The 18,697-nt window shown below is 37.6% G+C and overlaps 2 protein-coding genes and 1 non-coding gene across 4 annotated transcripts; 2 read left to right on the forward strand and 1 right to left on the reverse strand.

The window, feature by feature from the left end:
• The first annotated feature begins 5,250 nt into the window (after window positions 1–5,250).
• LOC101216914 (beta-1,4-mannosyl-glycoprotein 4-beta-N-acetylglucosaminyltransferase) lies at window positions 5,251–16,016 on the forward strand. Of its 2 annotated transcripts, XM_011658071.2 has the most exons (4): window positions 5,251–5,460; window positions 12,390–12,497; window positions 13,180–13,275; window positions 14,381–16,016. In XM_011658071.2, the coding sequence occupies exon 4, from the start codon at window positions 14,471–14,473 to the stop codon at window positions 15,590–15,592; it is 1,122 nt and encodes a 373-aa protein (XP_011656373.1). In that variant the 5' UTR covers window positions 5,251–5,460; window positions 12,390–12,497; window positions 13,180–13,275; window positions 14,381–14,470; the 3' UTR covers window positions 15,593–16,016. The 2 variants fall into 2 exon arrangements, with proteins under 2 accessions (XP_011656373.1, XP_011656380.1); XM_011658078.2 differs by lacking the exons at window positions 5,251–5,460; window positions 12,390–12,497; window positions 13,180–13,275 and adding an exon at window positions 13,799–13,946.
• On the reverse strand, window positions 9,821–10,834 carry LOC116405899. Its single transcript, XM_031889663.1, has one exon. The coding sequence runs from the start codon at window positions 10,832–10,834 to the stop codon at window positions 9,821–9,823; it is 1,014 nt and encodes a 337-aa protein (XP_031745523.1).
• A 624-nt stretch (window positions 16,017–16,640) lies between the features above and the next one.
• TRNAN-GUU lies at window positions 16,641–16,714 on the forward strand. The gene has a single exon. It is a non-coding gene; the product is annotated as a tRNA-Asn (tRNA).
• Window positions 16,715–18,697: the final 1,983 nt, after the last annotated feature.

An 18,697-nucleotide genomic window follows, 5' to 3' on the forward strand; every position in this document is an offset into this window, starting at 1 on the left:
AGGAAATTCAATCGGTGCATTTTTTTTTATGTTATAAACTCATCCACCGCCAAACTTGTTTCAATTCCTTTCTTCACCATTTCTACACCAAACTTTAGAGAGACTTCAAAGGGAAGAAGGCTAAGAGAGGAAGAAGAAGAAGCTCAAGAAGTATTGGTTGAAGAACCCAAGTAGTTTGCAAGATCAACTTCTTTATAGTTCACTAAGCACATATATGGTTTTTTATTGAATCTGAACTACACAAATAGAATTAAGAGGTGAGATTTAAATTTACTAAAAGCTACTCCATTTTCAAACAAACTTTATGAAGAAAGCTTGAGCAAATTCTGATGTTCATTGGGTGAAATTTTGACAAAGAAAACAAGGCAGGTGATTTTCACGTGAAATCAGGAAGTCTTTGGTTTGTTTGGTATTTCAGGATGTACCGGTGGAGTTATGATCTCTATTTGGCATGGTTGAAAATATTTTTCAATTTACTACAATTTTTCTGAAGAAATCGTGAACCAAAAATGACTAAAAATAAGTTAAATTGCAGGGAGAAGTTAAAGGGGTCATTGTATGCGCGATTGTTAGAGTGGTTCAGTTTCGAGGGAAACCTGAGATTATAAATAGGGAATAAGATTTACATGTCTTGAGGTAAATTTTATAAGACCTCAAAGTGAATATTTGGACGTAAAGAAATCTCATTTTGGTTAAGTAGTGGAAGAGTTATGATCATTTTGGTTAAGTAGTGGAAGAGTTATGATCATGGTTGAAAATTCTGAGAAATGTGTAGAGTAAGGGTTATTATTTTTAAGGATAGACTTCTTTAGCAATATCCTTAGTGATCTATGTCAAGCATAATATTTGAAGATAATAATATTTAGGTTTCTAATACTCAGTTCTGGTTGTTTGACAGGCCAAGAGGAAATAGGTCGGATTTACACATTGAAAAACTAGTCTTAGACTGTGAGTGACCAAAACCAGTTTTGAAAATATTTTTTTTTAAATTTCTCCTAATTATTAAGTATGATTGACTGATCTACACATTTATTTGTAAGCTTTGAAAATCATTTGAATTCCATGATTATTTTCAAGTATGAGTTTCGAGACTAGATTTCTTAATGAAGATTTATGCTAGCACGTGATTAACGAAGGTCTGAAAAGTATTTGAACCATTGTGTTTCAAACAAAGCATGAGTTACCAAGTTTTGTTTTAAGAACTATAGCTTTTCACGAACAATCTAAGTAAGCTTTAGTTTTATCAAAGATAAAGATAGCAGACATGTTTTAATGTTTTCGTATGATTTTTCTGATGTTTCTATTAACTACATGACTGAGGTGTTGAGCTCGAGGCTATATGGTACTGTGTGCACACAGGTTAGATTATGTTGTTGACGTTGAGTGTACTCTGTAACAACGATGCTGTCGTGAGTGTTGGACGGACCCCAACTACGACAAAGACGATGAGAGTGCTAGGCGAGCCCCACTACATCGTAGAGCTTGTAACGTTGTTGTACTGGGTGTGCCCTACACAACGTAGATTTGTCATGTTAGTTAAAGTATTTGATATACTCGATATGCCTTGCTAGATTTCAATGACGTATATATTAAGTATTTGAGGAAGCTATTTTTTACTATTGTAGGTCTATGTTTACAACTCGTATAAATAGATTTATATGTGTAAGATTTCACGTGCTCTTACCTTTAAATATCTAGTTTTAAGCTGAGTCACTCACTAAGCTTTATAGCTTACCCTTCCAAATTGTTTTACCCACTTTCCATGTAGAGATCAAGTTTCTGATGCCTGATAAACTGCCTTAGTCTGTTAAAGCTCCGATATCGATTGCCAGTACGTGGTTAGAGTTGTGTATAGAGTATGTTGTGTTATGATGTATATATCTTAGTTTGATTTAGATACTCTACAGTTTGTGTGAGCTTTAGGAGCTGTGGTTGTATAAACCTTTGTTGGTTATGTTTTGGTTAAGGTGTCTCTAGGCTTACTCGTGAAATCAGTTAATTTTGGGCTACACTTCATATATGTATATGTTTAGTCTAGGATCTATTGTGTTATGTTGATATGTACAATAGTTTATATACTAGATTGGCAAGTTTATCACATTAAAGATTTCAGCAGATCAGAGTTGATAGATACAAATTGAGAAAGCATTGTCTGTCGGCTTCAGGCCGTCTTTCGATCTAAGCTAGCAGGTAGTTCGGGAGGGGTGTGACACGACTCATCTCCTCGAGCCTCTTCTTCATCTCTTCCATTTATCGTGCATGGTCTGTCATTTGTTGATCTCACTCCGCCATTTGTCGATCTTGCTCCTCCTTCCTCAAACATTGTTCTTGGAGCATTCGGTTGACATTTTCAAGACTCGCTCTTAGTTCACTAACCTCCGCTATGTGTGTCTGGTAGTCATACATATTGGAGGAAGAAGATGAAGCGAAAGTTCTAGACTTGGGTTTTGGGCCCCAACCAAGATATTTTGAGTAGCCTGATCGTCTACCCAAAAGTACTATCTCGCATATCTCGTCCTGAGTTAGTGGTTCAGAACCCTCTAGGACGGGCTGAGACTAAAGTTTCACCATTTGATTCTACACAATATAGAAGCTTGTAAGTTTGAGAGATGATCAGACTTAAAAATATAGAATTAAAAGTATAACTAAACATAAATTTTGTAAGACTTACAAAGCGTTCTTTATTGTTGGTGAAATGAACTTGCCACTACTACTGGCGTGTGTTTCTCTTAATAACTTGACATGATCCATCAGACGACCGTGTAGTGCAATGAGCTCTGTTTGTCTTTGAAGAAACGATTTTGTGTTGTTTCTGTGGTTATAAGGCTATCGCGCCCTAACAGCCTTACACATATTTGATTGATCCTACATTCCAAAAATGACGGTGATCAAAACGTTATACTTTCAAATGAATGAAATAATGTTAATTGATTGCAACATAAAAGTATATAGATTACCTGAAATTGTCAAGTGATATAGTGGTCACATAGAAAGTACCAATCTTCCACCTGATTGACCAATCTCGGGGGTGGGTTTGCTCGTACTTATTTAGGGTCACTAAATTTATTAAAATGTCGATGGTTACTTGCCATGAATTTCTTCCACACGGTGAGCATACGATGCTCAACAAACCGATTAAGTGTTGGATCATTTAGATCAAACACGAAAAATTGCTACAAAAGAAATAGATTTCAAGTCAGTAAAGGCAACGACGACAAAAGCGGCTGTAACGACAACCTTCTCTCTCTTTCCTCTCGATTGTTCTTCTTCTTCCATGAGTTTGTGAATAGGTTATGAGTAAAAATAGGCAACATTTTCCCTGACGTAATCGAAAACGTTGCGGAATGTCCCTTTCCAACGTTGGACGCCGTAGAAAGTTAAAATAAAGATTATTTAAATTTACTTTCCGCAATGACGTTTCCAACCACGTCATGGAAAGTTTAAATAATGATTATTTTAAAGTTACTTTTCCCGACATCGTTCTCCACTACGTCGGAGAAAGTTAAAATAATGATTATTTTAAATTTACTTTCTACAACGTCCACAGCTACACGTCGCGAAAAGTAGAACATTGAATTTATTGTTTCAATTTTCTGTGACATCTATCCCCTACACGTCAGACGTCGCGAAAAGTGGAATATTGAATTTATTATTTCAACTTTCTGCGACGCCTACAGCTACACGTCGTGGAAAGTCAAAATAATAATTATTTTAACATTGCTTTCCGTGACGTCGTTCCCACCACGTCGCGGAAAGTTCAATATTGAATTTATTATTTTCCTTTTCTGCGACGTATGTCAGAGAGACGTCACGGAAAGTCAAAACGTATTAAATTTAATATTGAACTTTTCGCGACTTGTAGTACATGACATCGTTGAAAGTCCCCTTTGAAAAGGGTTTCACCTTTTCGCGACGTCTCTCGAACGCACGTTGTGGAAAGGTGAAATAACAAATTAAATATTAGACTTTCTGCGACGTTATGTTCTCGTACATCACAGAAAGCTCCCTACCACGACGTGTGGTTGTGCACATCGCCAAAAGTTGATTAACGCCGATGTTGCTTTTGGCGACGTTATTTCAGACGTCGCGTTTAGTACGTTTTCTTGTAGTGGTGTAAGAAGGTGAGGATTTGCGTTTGGACCATGCGATAAGAGTTGTATAAGACATTGGACTAAAAAGTTTAGAAGGCTTAAGTTGAAAAGCATTGCTTTGTAAATGTAATAAGTTTGTTAAGGAATGAATAAAGTTGTTAATTTTCCTCCGATTTTTCTAAGTATTGCATTCTTATATTGTATGAAAAGTTTTTAAGAGAGAACTTAAGTCTTAGGGATAGACATTATGTAAAGCACGCCCTTTTAAAAAGGTTAAATATAAGTTTAAGGCTGGGTGTTCTAGTGTCTCGTTAGAGGTGTTGGAGCTGTCTAAGTAACGTGCACTCATAATGCGAGTGAGGGACATGTTCCAGGTTGGGGCATGATAGTTAAGTTTGAAATCTCACAAATACATCGAAATAGGGGAAAAATCTTAAATATCGAAGTTAGAGATAGTACCTTAGCCCATCATCAACATATCCAACACCACTTGTTTGATTACATAAAGAAGATGAAGATAACTCTAAAATCTAATGTTTTGTATATGGATCAAGAGCGAAAAATGAAGAAAACTAATGGTCATATGCTCAAAATGGCCACCTAGATAAAAAGTTATAACCTAAAAACCAAAATTGTGCGTTTATAGCAACATGTGGTTTCACAGTCATGCTTGTCTAGGGAATGTTGTCCGTGGTCACATGGTCGTTCCGACACCTCACATTGGCTTTTTATTTTTTCGAATATTTTTATTATGTCATCTCTCATTGGCATATGCGAGCATGCCAATTCCCTTTTTGTTCAAAATGTACTATGTGAGGGTAAAGTTTATCATCACACCTTCATACCCACAAGTTATAAGATCTAAAGTTGTTGTCTCTTATTGCTTATAGCCTTATAACATCATCTCTTTTCTCAAACATGCCTTCAAACGTTTGCGAAAAGGCCAACAAACAAAAATATAAACACAACGACACAAACGAAAACTTAAAGCAACCCACTTTGTTTAACACTCCTAGTAACCCATAAGTTAATGATTATATTAGACCTTTTTATACTAAAATAGAAGACATTGATATACATATATTAGCCTTACACATTTGTTGAGGCTACAATGTCCGACTTCGTCTGACATTGTACCTGGCCTTATTTCTAAAACTTCGCTACATTTTCGTGTGTATCACAGACACTAATTTTATATTTTCCGTTTTTGACTTTTTGTCTCTAATCAGCCTAAGCTTCTTTTCCTCATCACACACGTACTCTCTCTCTCTCTTTAATCCACGATCTAGAAAAACAGCCTCGCCTCCCGTCGTCTCCCACCGACCAGCGCTAGAGTTTCCGGCCATCGATTTCCGTCGGCTGCTGCTTGGTACTTTTTCATCTCCATATTTTTCCCGTTTTCTCTCTCCACAGCACCCTTTTTCTGCGGTCTTTGGATATTATAAATTTTTTGTTGGATATTAGGAAATTGTTTTCTCAATTATTTTGTTTTTCTTCCTTTTATTTTGTTTTTCTTTCCTTCCCGTTGATTTCAAGACAAGGCTTGACGATTTTCTTGCCCACCAACGCAAACCCAGATAATTTGATTCTAAGTTGTGTCTGTCTTTTACGTCTTTTTTATTCGCCAAGGAAAGAAGGGATCATTTCGCTTAATCTCTGAAATGGGGTTGTGATTTTCGTATCTTTTTGCCTGTTCGGTTTGTGAATCATCGATGTTTTTCTTTATGTTTGCTGGTTTGAGTGGAAATATTGCCTTCATTATAACGTTGGTTGCTGTGATGATTGACCATTTAAATGGAATGTCATTGGACCTGATCTGGGTTGTGCTCTGTTTTCAATTAAAGATTAATGTATTGGAATTGGAAGGTATTGGGTATGTCTTCATTATTATGAGTTGATTTTGTCAGCTTCTTTCTTGTTTCTTCTCAAACTCTTTAAGTTTGTCTGAGAAGTAGTGAGATTTTTGGCCCTTGTGCGAACCTGTCTGTTTGCAGCATCAACTGTTCCTTTTTGTTTTCCGTTCTCCATTTTTTAGTTGCTTGTTCTTTCTGATCTCCCGTCGGTATTTCTATACTTGTTCGATTAGGTTGCTTGTTGAAATTCATCTTAGTGATCTTATTCTAGTGATTGGTTTTGTTCTTGATAATGGCGCATTCTTGATGTTTTTTATTGATGAATGTGATGCGATGGAGCTAGTCTGAAGATCTCGGTGTTGGTTTTTGAAACTAGCTCAAATGTGATATCTACGCTTTGTAAGGCTTTGGAATGACACTATTGTAGAGCCACCACACAATGTTCATGGGGACACATATTAGGCTCCAATGTAAATCCTATTAAGGTTACTACTATTGTGATGTAATTCAAAGTTGGATTTGGATCCTTTCTTTTATTCAAGAATTCAATCTACCATTCTCAATAGGAGAATGGTTATTTATAGATGTGAATGATAGTTACAGCTAATTGTTTGAGTGTAACTAATCAGTTATTGCAACGGATTAGTTTGAAGAAAACAGAAAAAACAGCTAATAACAGAAAGGACAGTTAATAACAGAAAAAACAGCTAATAACAGAAAATAACAGAAAACAGCTAATAACAGGAAAACAGCTAACATCTAATTGTGCTGTTTATTATGACTGTGTAATTGCATCATTCCATCCTCCCTGAGATTGTACTCGACCACGAGTACACTAGTCGGCAAGCTGGAAGTCGTCTGGAGCATAATAGGGCTTCAAGTCTGCGATGTTGAATACTGAATGGATATGCATATCCGGGGGAAGTTCGACCTTAAAAGCATTATCTCCATATTTTTCTATAATGCGAAATGGGCCGATTTGTTTATCCTTCAACTTGTTATACGTTCCAGCGGGGAATCTGTTCTTCCTTAGGTGTACCATTACTAAATCCCCTTTGGAGAAAACAGCTTGTCTCCTCTTTTTGTCTGCTGCTTTCTTATAAGAATCAGTGGATTGGATGAGGTGGTCATGAACTTCCTTATGTAGTTTTTCAATATTCTCTGCCATGGTTTCTGCTTCTTTATGACTTTCTACAGTAATAGGGAGTGATGCGAGGTCAAATGTTAACCTAGGTCGTTTAGTGTATACGACTTGAAAGGGACATTTGTCAGTCGACCGGTTCTTCATGTTATTGAAGGCAAATTCTGCTTGTGCGAGGGACAAATCCCATTGTTTAGGTTTAGAGCCACTGAGACAGCGTATCAAATTGCCTAGTGTTCTATTGGTTACTTCAGTCTGTCCGTCGGTCTGGGGTGAGCTGTGGTGCTATATTTCAGTGTTGTATCAAACTTTTTCCACAGGGTCTTCCAAAAATGGCTTAGGAATTTGACATCCCTATCAGAGACTATGGTTTTAGGTATTCCATGTAATCGGATGACTTCCTTGAAGAACAGGTTAGCTATATATATAGCATCATTCGTTTTCTTGCAAGCAATGAAGTGAGCCATCTTGCTAAATCGGTCAACAACCACCATGACTGAATCATGGTTTCTTTGAGTCTTAGGAAGCCCGAGTACAAAGTCAATTGAGAGATCTTCCCAGATTGACTGTGGAATCGGTAGTGGGTGTATAACCCTGCATTAGTTCGAGAGCCCTTGGCCCGTTGGCAAATGGAACACCTCTTCACAAAGTTATTGGAGTCTTTCCTTAACTGTGGCCAGTAGTACCGTATAGAGACTGTTTCAAAGATCTTATCTTGCCCAAAATGTCCAGCTAACCCGTTAGAGTGAGCTTCTTTTATTAAGGCTTCCCGTAGGGAAGTGTGTGGTATGCATAACTGGTCTCCCTTGAAGAGAAACCCCTCTAGGATGTGATAACCTTCAGCTCTTAGGTAATTGGAGCATTTATGCCAGATGTCTGCGAAGTCAGTATCCCTTTCGTATAGTTCTGGCAGGTGTTTGAAAGCAATTATTTCTGAGGAGAGGATGTAAGCAGGGAGCCTTTTCTGCTCAGTGCATCAGCCACCTTATTCTCTTTTCCAGCTTGGTGTTTGATAACAAAATTGAACCTCTGTAAGTAGGAGATCCAACGGACGTGCATTCGACTGATATTTTTCTGAGACTGGAGATATTTCAGGGAGAAATGATCGGTTAAGAGAACAAATTCTTTGGAGAGCAAGTAATGTTCCCACTGTTTGAGAGCTCGAACTAAGGCATATAGTTCTTGCTCGTACGTGCTCCATGTTTGTCGTGTCGGGCTCAACTTCTCACTGAGGTATTCAATTGGGTGACCTCGTTGGGATAGGACTGCCCTAATCCCGTGCCACAGGTGTCGACTGCTACTTCAAAAGGGAAGAGAAATCTGGTAATTGTAGAACAGGGCTAGAAGCTAACCTTTTTTTATTTCTTCGAAGCTCTCCTGTTGGGATGGGGTCCACTTAAAGTTTCCCTTCTTCAAGCAGTCGGTCAGTGGTGCACAGATGGAGCTGAAGTTTCTTATAAATTTTCTGTAGAAAGAAGCCAGCCCTAGGAAGGCATGTACTTCTTTGACAGTGGTTGGAACCAACCAATTCTGTATTGCTTCAACCTTTCTTGGCTCCATGCTTATCTTTCCTTTCTTGATTATAAAACCAAGAAATGTAATTTCAGCCTTCAAAAATTCACACCTCTTTTGATTGATGTAGAGCTCCTTTTCTGTCAATACTTGAAACAACTTTTTAAGGTGGAGCAAGTGTTCGTCGTTCCCACTACTGTACACCAATATATCATCAAAATAAACCACAATGAACTTGTTGAGGAAAGGGCAGTACCTGATTCATTAACCTCATGAAGGTACTGGGAGCATTGGATAGCCCGAAGGGCATGACCATCCATTCGAACAGCCCTTCATTTGTCTTGAAGGCAGTCTTCCATTCATCACCTGGTCGGATACGTATTTGATGATATCCGCTTCTTGGGTCAATCTTCGAAAAGATGGTGGCCTTGCCGAGTTGATCCAAGAGGTCTCCAACTCTTGGGATAGGGAATCTGTACTTCACTGTGATTCGGTTAATGGCTCTGCTATCTACACACATCCTCCAACTTCCATCCTTTTTTGGGGTGAGGAGAGCTGGGACAGTACAAGGGCTGAGGCTTGGCTTAATATGCCCTTTCTTAAGTAGATCTTCAATATGTTCATGGAGTGCTGCATACTCTTGAGGGTCATCCTGTAATGAGCTAGGTTTGGCAATGATGCCCCGGGAATTAGATCTATATGGTGCTGGATGTCACGAAGCGGTGGCAGTCCGTCAGGTTCCTTCTTGAGGTGTGGGAATTCCTCAAAAAGTTGTTGTAATTGTGGTTCCAACTCCCCAGCCTGTTCTCCATTAGTGCTGCCTGTCACCACAAGGGCTAAAATATCCTGCTTTCTTTCTTTCAGTAGGGTTTTGCCACTGACTGTTGTGAATAGTTGACCCCTTGTCTTACTGTTCTCCTCATTTTTTTTGGTCAAAGGCAGCAGGGCTACCTTTTTACCCATCCAGTGAAATTCGTATGTGTTTTCTCTCCCCTTATGCAAGGTTTGATTGTCGTGCTGCCAAGGTCTGCCTAGGAGGACATGGCATACATCCATGTCGATTACATCGCATATGATCTGGTCCTTGTAGCTACTTCCGATAGAAAGGGGAACCGTACATATCTCATTAACTGTGGACTCATTCCCTTTCTTTACCCATCCTATCTTGTAGGGGTTTGGATGTGGCTCAACCTTTAAGTTCAGGTTGGAGACTATTTTCTTTGCTATGAAGTTTTCATTGCTACCTCCATCAATAATGACGTCGCATACCTTCCCATTAATAGTGCACCTTGTTTTGAAAAGACTGTGGCGTTGTGGATTCTTCTCTTCCTTGGGAGCAATGAGTACTTTATGGATAACACAGGAGATTTGTCTCCCTCATCTACCTCAATTTCTTCCGTTTCCTCTCTTGGTTCTGACTCATCTTCGCCAGGCAAGTTGCCTTCTTCCTCAGCTAAGGCAATTGTTTTTCTTTGAGGGCAAGAATTAGATAGGTGGCCTGGTTGTCCACACCGAAAGCATTTACCCAATGATGGGCGAGTGTAATTATTTTGGTTCTTGCTTTTATTGATTATCTCTGCCTTCTTTTCGTTCGTTGCAGTCTGGGAGTCAGCCTCTTTTCCTTTTCCATGAATTGGTGCCATCGGCTGGTCATTTGTCTTGCTCGTATAGCTTGTCTTCTTGGTTGGTGTTGGCTCCCATGTTGTTCTTCGATTCATGGTTTTGGCCTTGAGAGCTATCATTTCTTCTACTGTTTCTGCCAATGAAATTGCTTCAGATAAGAAACGGAGAGGCTGTAACTTTACTTTTTCTTTAATATCAAAGCGCAGACCCCCCACAAATCTGGCTATTTGGTGCTGCTCATTCTCACTTAGGTTCGTTCTGGCACTTAATCGGTGGAACTCTTCTATGTATTCGGTGACTGTCCTGGTGCCTTGACGACAATTCTGATACTGGTTGTATAAGGTCTGCTCATAATTCGGAGGCAGGAATCGTCCTTTTAATAGTTTCTTCATCTTTTCCCATGAGCGTACGGGTCGTTTGTTGCATCTTTGTCTGTTGACTTCCAGTTGCTCCCACCATGCTGATGCGCCCCCTTTGAGTTTCAAGGCCACGAGGCGTACCTTTTTCTGTTCAGGGGTGTCCATGTAACTGAAAAAATTCTCAGTACTTTTTAGCCAATCCAAAAAAGATTCGATATCTCTCTTGCCACTGTATGAAGGTAAGTCAACCTTCATCTTGAAGTCATGATGAGTCTCTCCCCGCGTGCCGAACCTCCTACCGTGCTGCCCTCTCTATGTTTCGTCTAAGACGTTCCAGGGGTTGTTCTGGTCGTCGCTGCTCGAAGATTCGTCTTCTTGTTCATCATGGTCGTCGGCGTAGAATTGTGGTGGTGGGTTGAAATCAGCCCTTCCTCGGTTAGCGTATCGCGGGTTGTGGAGATTTCTGAAGTTTCCCCGTCCACGCTGTCTTCGTCTGCTGTTGATTTCGCCATCGTCTGCTATTTCTGCTTCGAGCCGGGGCGGTGCCGGTAATTCGTCCATCCTTCTTGCTAGTAGTTCAAAGTTGTCCATGACTCTGTCTATCTTCCGGTGTAAATCTCCCAAGGAGTCTTCGACGGCCAGCAAGCGAACCGTTGATGTCCTTGGTGAGAGGGCGGCGGTGTCCTCCGTCTCTTCTTGCGCACGGTCGTCCCCCGTGGCTGGGTTGTTTCCTCTCCGGCCAGCCATCCGTCCAAGAATCGGGGCTGCTCTGATACCACTTTGATGTAATTCAAAGTTGGATTTGGATCCTTTCTTTTATTCAAGAATTCAATCTACCATTCTCAATAGGAGAATGGTTATTTATAGATGTGAATGATAGTTACAGCTAATTGTTTGAGTGTAACTAATCAGTTATTGTAACTGATTAGTTTGAAGAAAACAGAAAAAAAACAGCTAATAACAGAAAGGACAGTTAATAACAGAAAATAACAGAAAACAGCTAATAACAGGAAAACAGCTAATATCTAATTGTGCTGTTTATTATGACTGTAATTGCATCATATTGTAAAGTAGTTTTTGTGATCTCATGCAGTCTTGACCCTTCTTCTGGAGTAGTTTACGTGAAGGAGATTGGAAATCCTTGAAACCAGTCTTAGAATGTCCTTTTAGATCTGTTGGTTTCTTCGATATAATAACTTAGAAGTAAATTTACTTGTCTAATATTTTGGAAGTTCTTCTCAATGCTTGCGGAAAAGTTAGAGTTCTAAGACAGTCAATAGCTTTTACTACTCTTGTTGTTTGTCAACGATTTTCATGAATGTTTATCCTGAGTTAAAGAGTCAATCATTAGATTGTTACCTTGATCTAACGAGGAAGGAATCTATAGATGTCTCTCATCGTTGCAGTTGATATTTCATATGTTATATTCTATTCAATGTTTTCATGCCTTCTTCTCCATGCTAGTTTCACAGTTTCCTTCTGCTTAAGCATTTGGTTGTTTATTATTAATTCTATGATAGGAATGAAATATTAAATTGCCTACATAATGTCCAGTTGATTATTGTCTATATATAGAAAATACTACACAACAAAGTATGATTGAAGAAGTCAGTTGATTGATCTACATGTTAGCACTTTTTTCGTGGAAGATCATAATTCATTCCATGTTTTTTACTGGAGTTAAAAGCTGCACCCTCCCCCATTCTTTGGGCCAAACACCCCTAAAAGTGCACCCATGTTGTTGTTATGTTTGGTTTGAATCTATTGGCTGTATTTGCCAAGCATTTGAACATTAAAATTAAATTTACAGGTGAGGCATGCCCAGGTACTTTATAATGTGGCAGGGTACAAGGACGCAACTGAATATCAATCTTTTGATTGTTTTGATGCTTAACTTACCTATTTAGGATGGATACAGGTAAGAGTTTTTTTTCTTCTTCTTCTTATTATTATTTTACTGAGAATTGAAATGGGTTGGCAATCTACAGAAACATGTATTATTATGTGGGCTTTTAGAGAATTAAGTTAGTCATTACATCCCCTTGTTCAGGTATCTTAAAAACAAATATATCTTTTGAGAAATAGGTTTAGATCTAAGTTATGGGGTTGATGAACCTTTTCTACGTGCAAATTTTCTTTTAGATAAAACTCTTGGAACTCATTTGATGGTTAGGTAAATTTCTATGCATTTGATTAATAACAAGATGCAGAGACTTAAACTTGGTCAATAACAACGATGGGTTTTCAATTCATCCCCTATTCTTAATCTACTTTTGTGGTTGGATGCTAGGACACCTCCTAATAAGAACACACTCAAGAACATAAATAAAACTCAAGAACACTGGAAACTTAAAGAACACACTCAAGAACATATATAGAAATATATTATAATATCATTAGAAACTTAACAAGCTAACCAATAACCTTTTGAGAGGGCTACTCAAATTCTCCAAAGGAAAGTACATAATATTCTTCACACTCTTGCTTCTAACCCATTCACTCTATTTATAATTAAAAGCCCTAATCAACTTACTAACTAATTACTAATATGGCCCTTCTAATTAATATTCTACTACTAAACCTGCTATTTCCATAAATAGGGGTCTTACGTTGGAGCACGGAGGTATTTTTGAGTTATGAGGGAGTATTTTGAGAGATCAAGAACTTCATGCAGAAGAGTTCCATTAATGGATAAGGTATACTCCCCTCTTTACTTCTTTGGATTGTTCATGTACTTGAGTTTTATGTTATCTTATGAGTAGAAAAGGAAAGAACGGCCATAAACTATATTATTGGTTGCAGCAGAATATTATGAGTAGAAAAGGAAAGAATGGTCATAAACTATAACATTGGTTGCAGCAAATCAAGTTTTATTATTCTTTTACATCACAAGGTTTGGAATATGTACACTAGTCTATATGCTTTTAGGGTATGAAATTTATTTCCTAATGTGCTTTTCCATTTTCTCATATTGGATTCTCAATCCAACATGTATCTTATTTATTTTCTTGCTTTTGTTTTCCTGTACTTGATTTCTGATGTCGTCTATGAGATGTAGAATTATTATGTTGGTCTTAAGTGCTTGTTAATTCTTATTAAGAATGTTCTTCTTATTCTTCTTTATATATATATATATATATATATATATTCTTTTTTTTTTTCCCCACTATTTTCATTCTTCTCTAAAATATTATTTGACATAAAAGTCAGATGAAGTCATTTTCTCATCTGTATAAATTACATGGGGAAAGATTGGACTGAGGCTGAGCTATACTTCAAAAATGAAGAAAAAGGGACCAAGGGTTTAAACTGAACTGAACCGACCAAAACTGGCCAAGAGTGGTTAGGTTAAAAATCTGAAACCGAGGTATATTTGGTGTTAGTTGTTTCATCATGCCTTAAAACCGACAAGTTCAGTTTGATTCATGGTTCTGTCCAAAATCGAATTGTGAACACTCCTAGTTTCTACTACTTTTTTCACATCTGGTATCTGACAAGATTTTTACATAAATATACTGTACTTATCGGGTCTTTTCCATCTTATCTCATTATTTCATTAGTCATTTTCCATTAGTTTTTTTTTTTGGTACTAATTTTTTACCCTGGACTTGTCCGTTCCCTAGCTAAGTTTGCTACTGTTTGCTACAATGCTGTCAATTGATGCCCTAATACTACTGAAATGGAAATTGAAAATTAATATTTTTCCCACTTGGCATCTCCATTTATAAATGTTGTACCGCATCTATTTTTGTTTTATATCTCTTTCCGTCTGGTGTATAATACGGTGGTAAATTTTCTCAGGTAACCAACAGTGGTGAGACCATGACTCTATCATCTGTACCCAAAACACTATGTCATTAGCATCCTTCCCATAGTATTCTCCCTTAAGAGATGGCTACAAGATCTCTTCGGGTCAATTCTAGGCGATTACGGCCTAAATATCTTCTTTTTATGCTTCTTATGCTTGTCCCAATCAGTGTTATTACCATTTTCAATTATGGGCAAAAAATTTCTTATTTCTTCCGCCCACTTTGGGACAATCCTCCCCGCCCTTTTGTGCGCCTACCACACTATTATGCAGAAAATGTGTCTATGGAACATCTTTGTCGCCTCCACGGCTGGTCTTTGCGATCTGAACCTCGTCGTGTTTTTGATGCCATCATCTTCAGCAATGAGTTAGATTTGCTTGAAATTCGATGGCAGGAGCTTTATCCATATGTTTGGAAGTTTGTAATCCTGGAGTCACATACCACTTTTACAGGCATACAGAAGCCATTACTATTTAATGCAAATAGAGCTAGATTTGCGTTTGCAGAGAATAAGACTGTTCATGATGTGTTTTCTGGAAAAATTGCACCTCATGGGTTGCATAGAAACCCATTTGACCTCGAATCCCAGCAACGTGTAGCTATGAATGGATTACTTCAGCGTGCAGGGATTTCAAATGGTGATCTTTTGATCATGTCCGATACTGATGAGATACCGAGCCCACATACAGTGAAACTACTGCAATGGTGTGATGACGTGCCTCCTATTGTCCATCTTGAAATGAGGAACTACATGTACTCTTTTGAGTTCCCCGTGGACTACAGCAGTTGGCGAGCCACAATTCACATTTATGGTCCACATACTCACTATAGACATTCACGCCAAAGTGAACTTATATTCTCCGATGCAGGATGGCATTGTAGCTTTTGCTTTAGGAATATTCAAGATTTTGCATTCAAGATGACAGCTTATAGTCATGCAGACCGTGTAAGGCGGCGAGACTTCTTAAACTACTCCAGGATACAAAAGCTCATTTGTCAGGGAGATGATCTCTTCGATATGCTTCCTGAAGAGTACACCTTCCAGGAGTTGATTAAGAAGATGGGATCAATACCGCGCTCTTCGTCGGCTGTTCATCTTCCTGCATACTTAATAGAGAATGCAGACAAGTTTAGATTCCTACTTCCTGGAGGCTGTATAAGAACCTCTGAAGACAACATCCCAGGGTTGAATAGGCAACCGTAGGGTCCTCGATCAGTAATGTGGTCATTTCTAATCTTGTCCAGCTCATTTTCGGGTAAAGTTTAGTTCTGCCAGAGAATGTGAATAGCACTGCAGGCTCTCTACTTTTAGTTTACTCGCATCAGTACTAGATAGGAGTAGACTGATGATTGATAGTTGGTGGATATAGACATTTGTTTTTGCTAATAGGAAAGTGAAAATTGTTAGCAAGAGCGAGTGATGTTATGGCGGATGATCAATTGTTTAGTGTATTGAATTTTGCATTAGAATGCCAGACAGCGATAGATTGTTGTGCTGTAATGGCCTGTACCTCTTGATTGTTTATTAAAAATTGATATTCATTTCATTGTAATGGTATTGAATCCACTTTCACAGGAAATGTTATGAGATCTTCCTAGTGTAAGTTGATGAAGAGATTTGTGTTCAACTTTATGACAAACTTTCGCGTATCATATTCACGATGAATAATATTCTTTTCTGGCTAAGTATTAGACCATTCTCATAGACACGAAGAGGACATGCGTTTTAAAACTTAATATATATGTATATATACAAGATGGCAATTCAATGAATGAATTTATATATTAATATGCTCAAAGATTTATTTTGATGCGTCATTCTTAAATATTGCGATGGGTTAGACATCCTTAACTTGAGAGTAAGTTCTAGCCTTGTAGGCAGTAGAGTGCTCTGTGGTGTAAGGAGAAAGTTCTGTTTGATTTTTAATATTGGGTCTATTATAAGATAAGTCTAACTGTACAAAATTCTTTAGAATGTTACCATTTTAAAAAAAATTAGAAATAGAGAAAGAAACCGTTAATAATTTACAAGTTAAATATTTTTAATAAAATGGGGGAAAAGTCATATTGATATTTAATTATAGCAATGTGATAAAATGGTCACCAACACAGGAAGTAATGAAAACATTTGTGAAAATATCAGTGCCTAAATTCTAAGTTTGATTGATCAAAATTGTAGTATCTCAAATTTGATGGAGCAAATCAGCGAGTAAACAATTAATTTTAATTGTTAGAATCTGTAAGATGCAAAAGCTGGAATAGCTCAGTTGGTTAGAGCGTGTGGCTGTTAATCACAAGGTCGGAGGTTCAAGCCCTCCTTCTAGCGTTATATTTCTATTTTGTTGTGTTTTGTGAGCATGAGCATAACTACTGATGAAGGAAGATAAATTAGACGAATTTAACTCTATTACATTCTCTGTCTTGTTAATTAATTGGTAGTCCTTTTTACAGTTGTTTTAATCTTAAAATGATGCCACCAATTTCACCAAAACTTGTTATTTTTGTACCATTAAATACATCAATTGTAAATTGTAATTAATAATCGGTTTTTAATTATTTTTTTAAAATTTTTGTATTCTCTGAGGAACAAATCACTATAATTTAGGTAACTTAGGTTTGGACTATCAATTTACTGTATTGTAGAATATCAATTTTCCTCGTTTCTTTGTTTGGAGCTAAGATTGCGTTTTTAACTTAAGAATAAAAAAGCACTGCAGAAGAGGAAGACTTGGCAAGAGAAACCCTAGCTTTTTATATGATTCCACGATTTTTGGAGTACTAAGTATTATTAAAAGCATGGGAAGAAAAACTTTTACCCTACACTCACCCACAACAAAGTATATCTCAAAAATATTAGAAAATAACCCTTATAATTTGAGTTTTATACATAGAAGGAATAAAGAATAAGAGAGTAGAAATGAGCTTGTTAATGGGCTGCCTTAACACCCCTGCAAACCGAGGGCAGTAGCATCAACCACAATGAGTTTCTGTTTGAATTTTTGAAAATTTGTGGCTAACAACGGTTTGGTGAGAACATTTGCAATTTGTTCACTGGAAGATGACAAACTTCTATTTTTCTTTGAAACACCAAGTCACGAACATAGTAAAAATCAATCTCAACATGCTTTGTTTTGGAGTGGAGTACAAATTAACGCTTAGATGAATTGTACTTGAGTTGTCACACCACAAAATAGGGGGATGATGTAAGATAATATTAAGATCAGTTAAAAGAGAACGAATCCATATAATTCCAGTAGCCGCAAGAGCAAGACATGGATATACTCCGCTTCTGTGCTTGAACGAGAGATTATAGATTATTTATTGAAGCCCCACGAGATTAAGTTACCACCAAGATAGACACAGAAGCCAGTAGTGGATTTTCTGTCATTGAGGTCTAAAGCCCAGTCAGCATCTGCAAAGCCATGTAGATTGAGATGACTCGACTTTTGGAGCCATAAGCCATGAGATAAGACTTCCTTTAGATAACGGAGAATACGTTTCACCATTTACCAATGTAAAATAGTCGGAGAGTGCATAAACTGGCAAACTTTGTTAACACTAAAAGAGATTTTAGGATGAGTAAGAGTGGAATATTGTAAGGCACGCCCATAACGCTTCTATACAAGTAAGAATCATAAAAAAGTTCTCCTTGATGAGGAGATAGTATTAAGCCACTAATCATAGGAGTAGCAATATTAGGCTTGGCTTCAACCATCCTGGTTCAATGTAGCAAATCTAAAATGTATTTAGATTGAGAAAGAAAGATCCCTCATTTTTCTGGATAAGAGACTTCAATACCTAGAAAGTAGTTGAACTTACCAAGATCCTTTAAAGCAAAGCTAGAGTTCAAAGATTTAATTTACTCATCCAAAAAGATAGATGAGCTACCCAGAATAATGATGTCATCAACATATATCAAGACATAACATGTAGTAGAAGTAGTTTTCACAAGTAAAAATGTGTCAGCTTGAGAAGTTCGAAAACAAGAGAATGCAAATAAGAACTTAACACTTCATATCATGCACGAGAGGCCAATTTTAGGCCATATAGGGCTTTCTTGAGGTGACATACCATTGGTGGAGCGGCAGAGACATGAAATCTAGACGGTTGTTCTATAAAAATATATTCATGTAGGTAACCATGAATATAGCATTGTTTACATCAAGCTGATGAATGAACCAACCTTTAATGAGAGCAAGAGTCGGAGAACCCGAATAGTAACTGGTTTGACAACCGAATTGAAGGTTTTCGTGTAGTCAATATCGGGTGTTTGGTGGAAAACTTTGGCTACTAAGCGAGCCTTGTAACG

This window comes from Cucumis sativus, unplaced genomic scaffold (genome assembly GCF_000004075.3).
Source record: "Cucumis sativus cultivar 9930 unplaced genomic scaffold, Cucumber_9930_V3 scaffold41, whole genome shotgun sequence".
NCBI lineage: Eukaryota > Viridiplantae > Streptophyta > Magnoliopsida > Cucurbitales > Cucurbitaceae > Cucumis > Cucumis sativus.

What these genes read in the sequence shown, in the direction of transcription:
- LOC116405899 (XM_031889663.1), bottom strand. Translation starts at nt 10,834, where the DNA reads ATGAAGGTTGACTTACCTTCATACAGTGGCAAGAGAGATATCGAATCT.
- LOC101216914 (XM_011658071.2), top strand. Translation starts at nt 14,471, where the DNA reads ATGGCTACAAGATCTCTTCGGGTCAATTCTAGGCGATTACGGCCTAAA.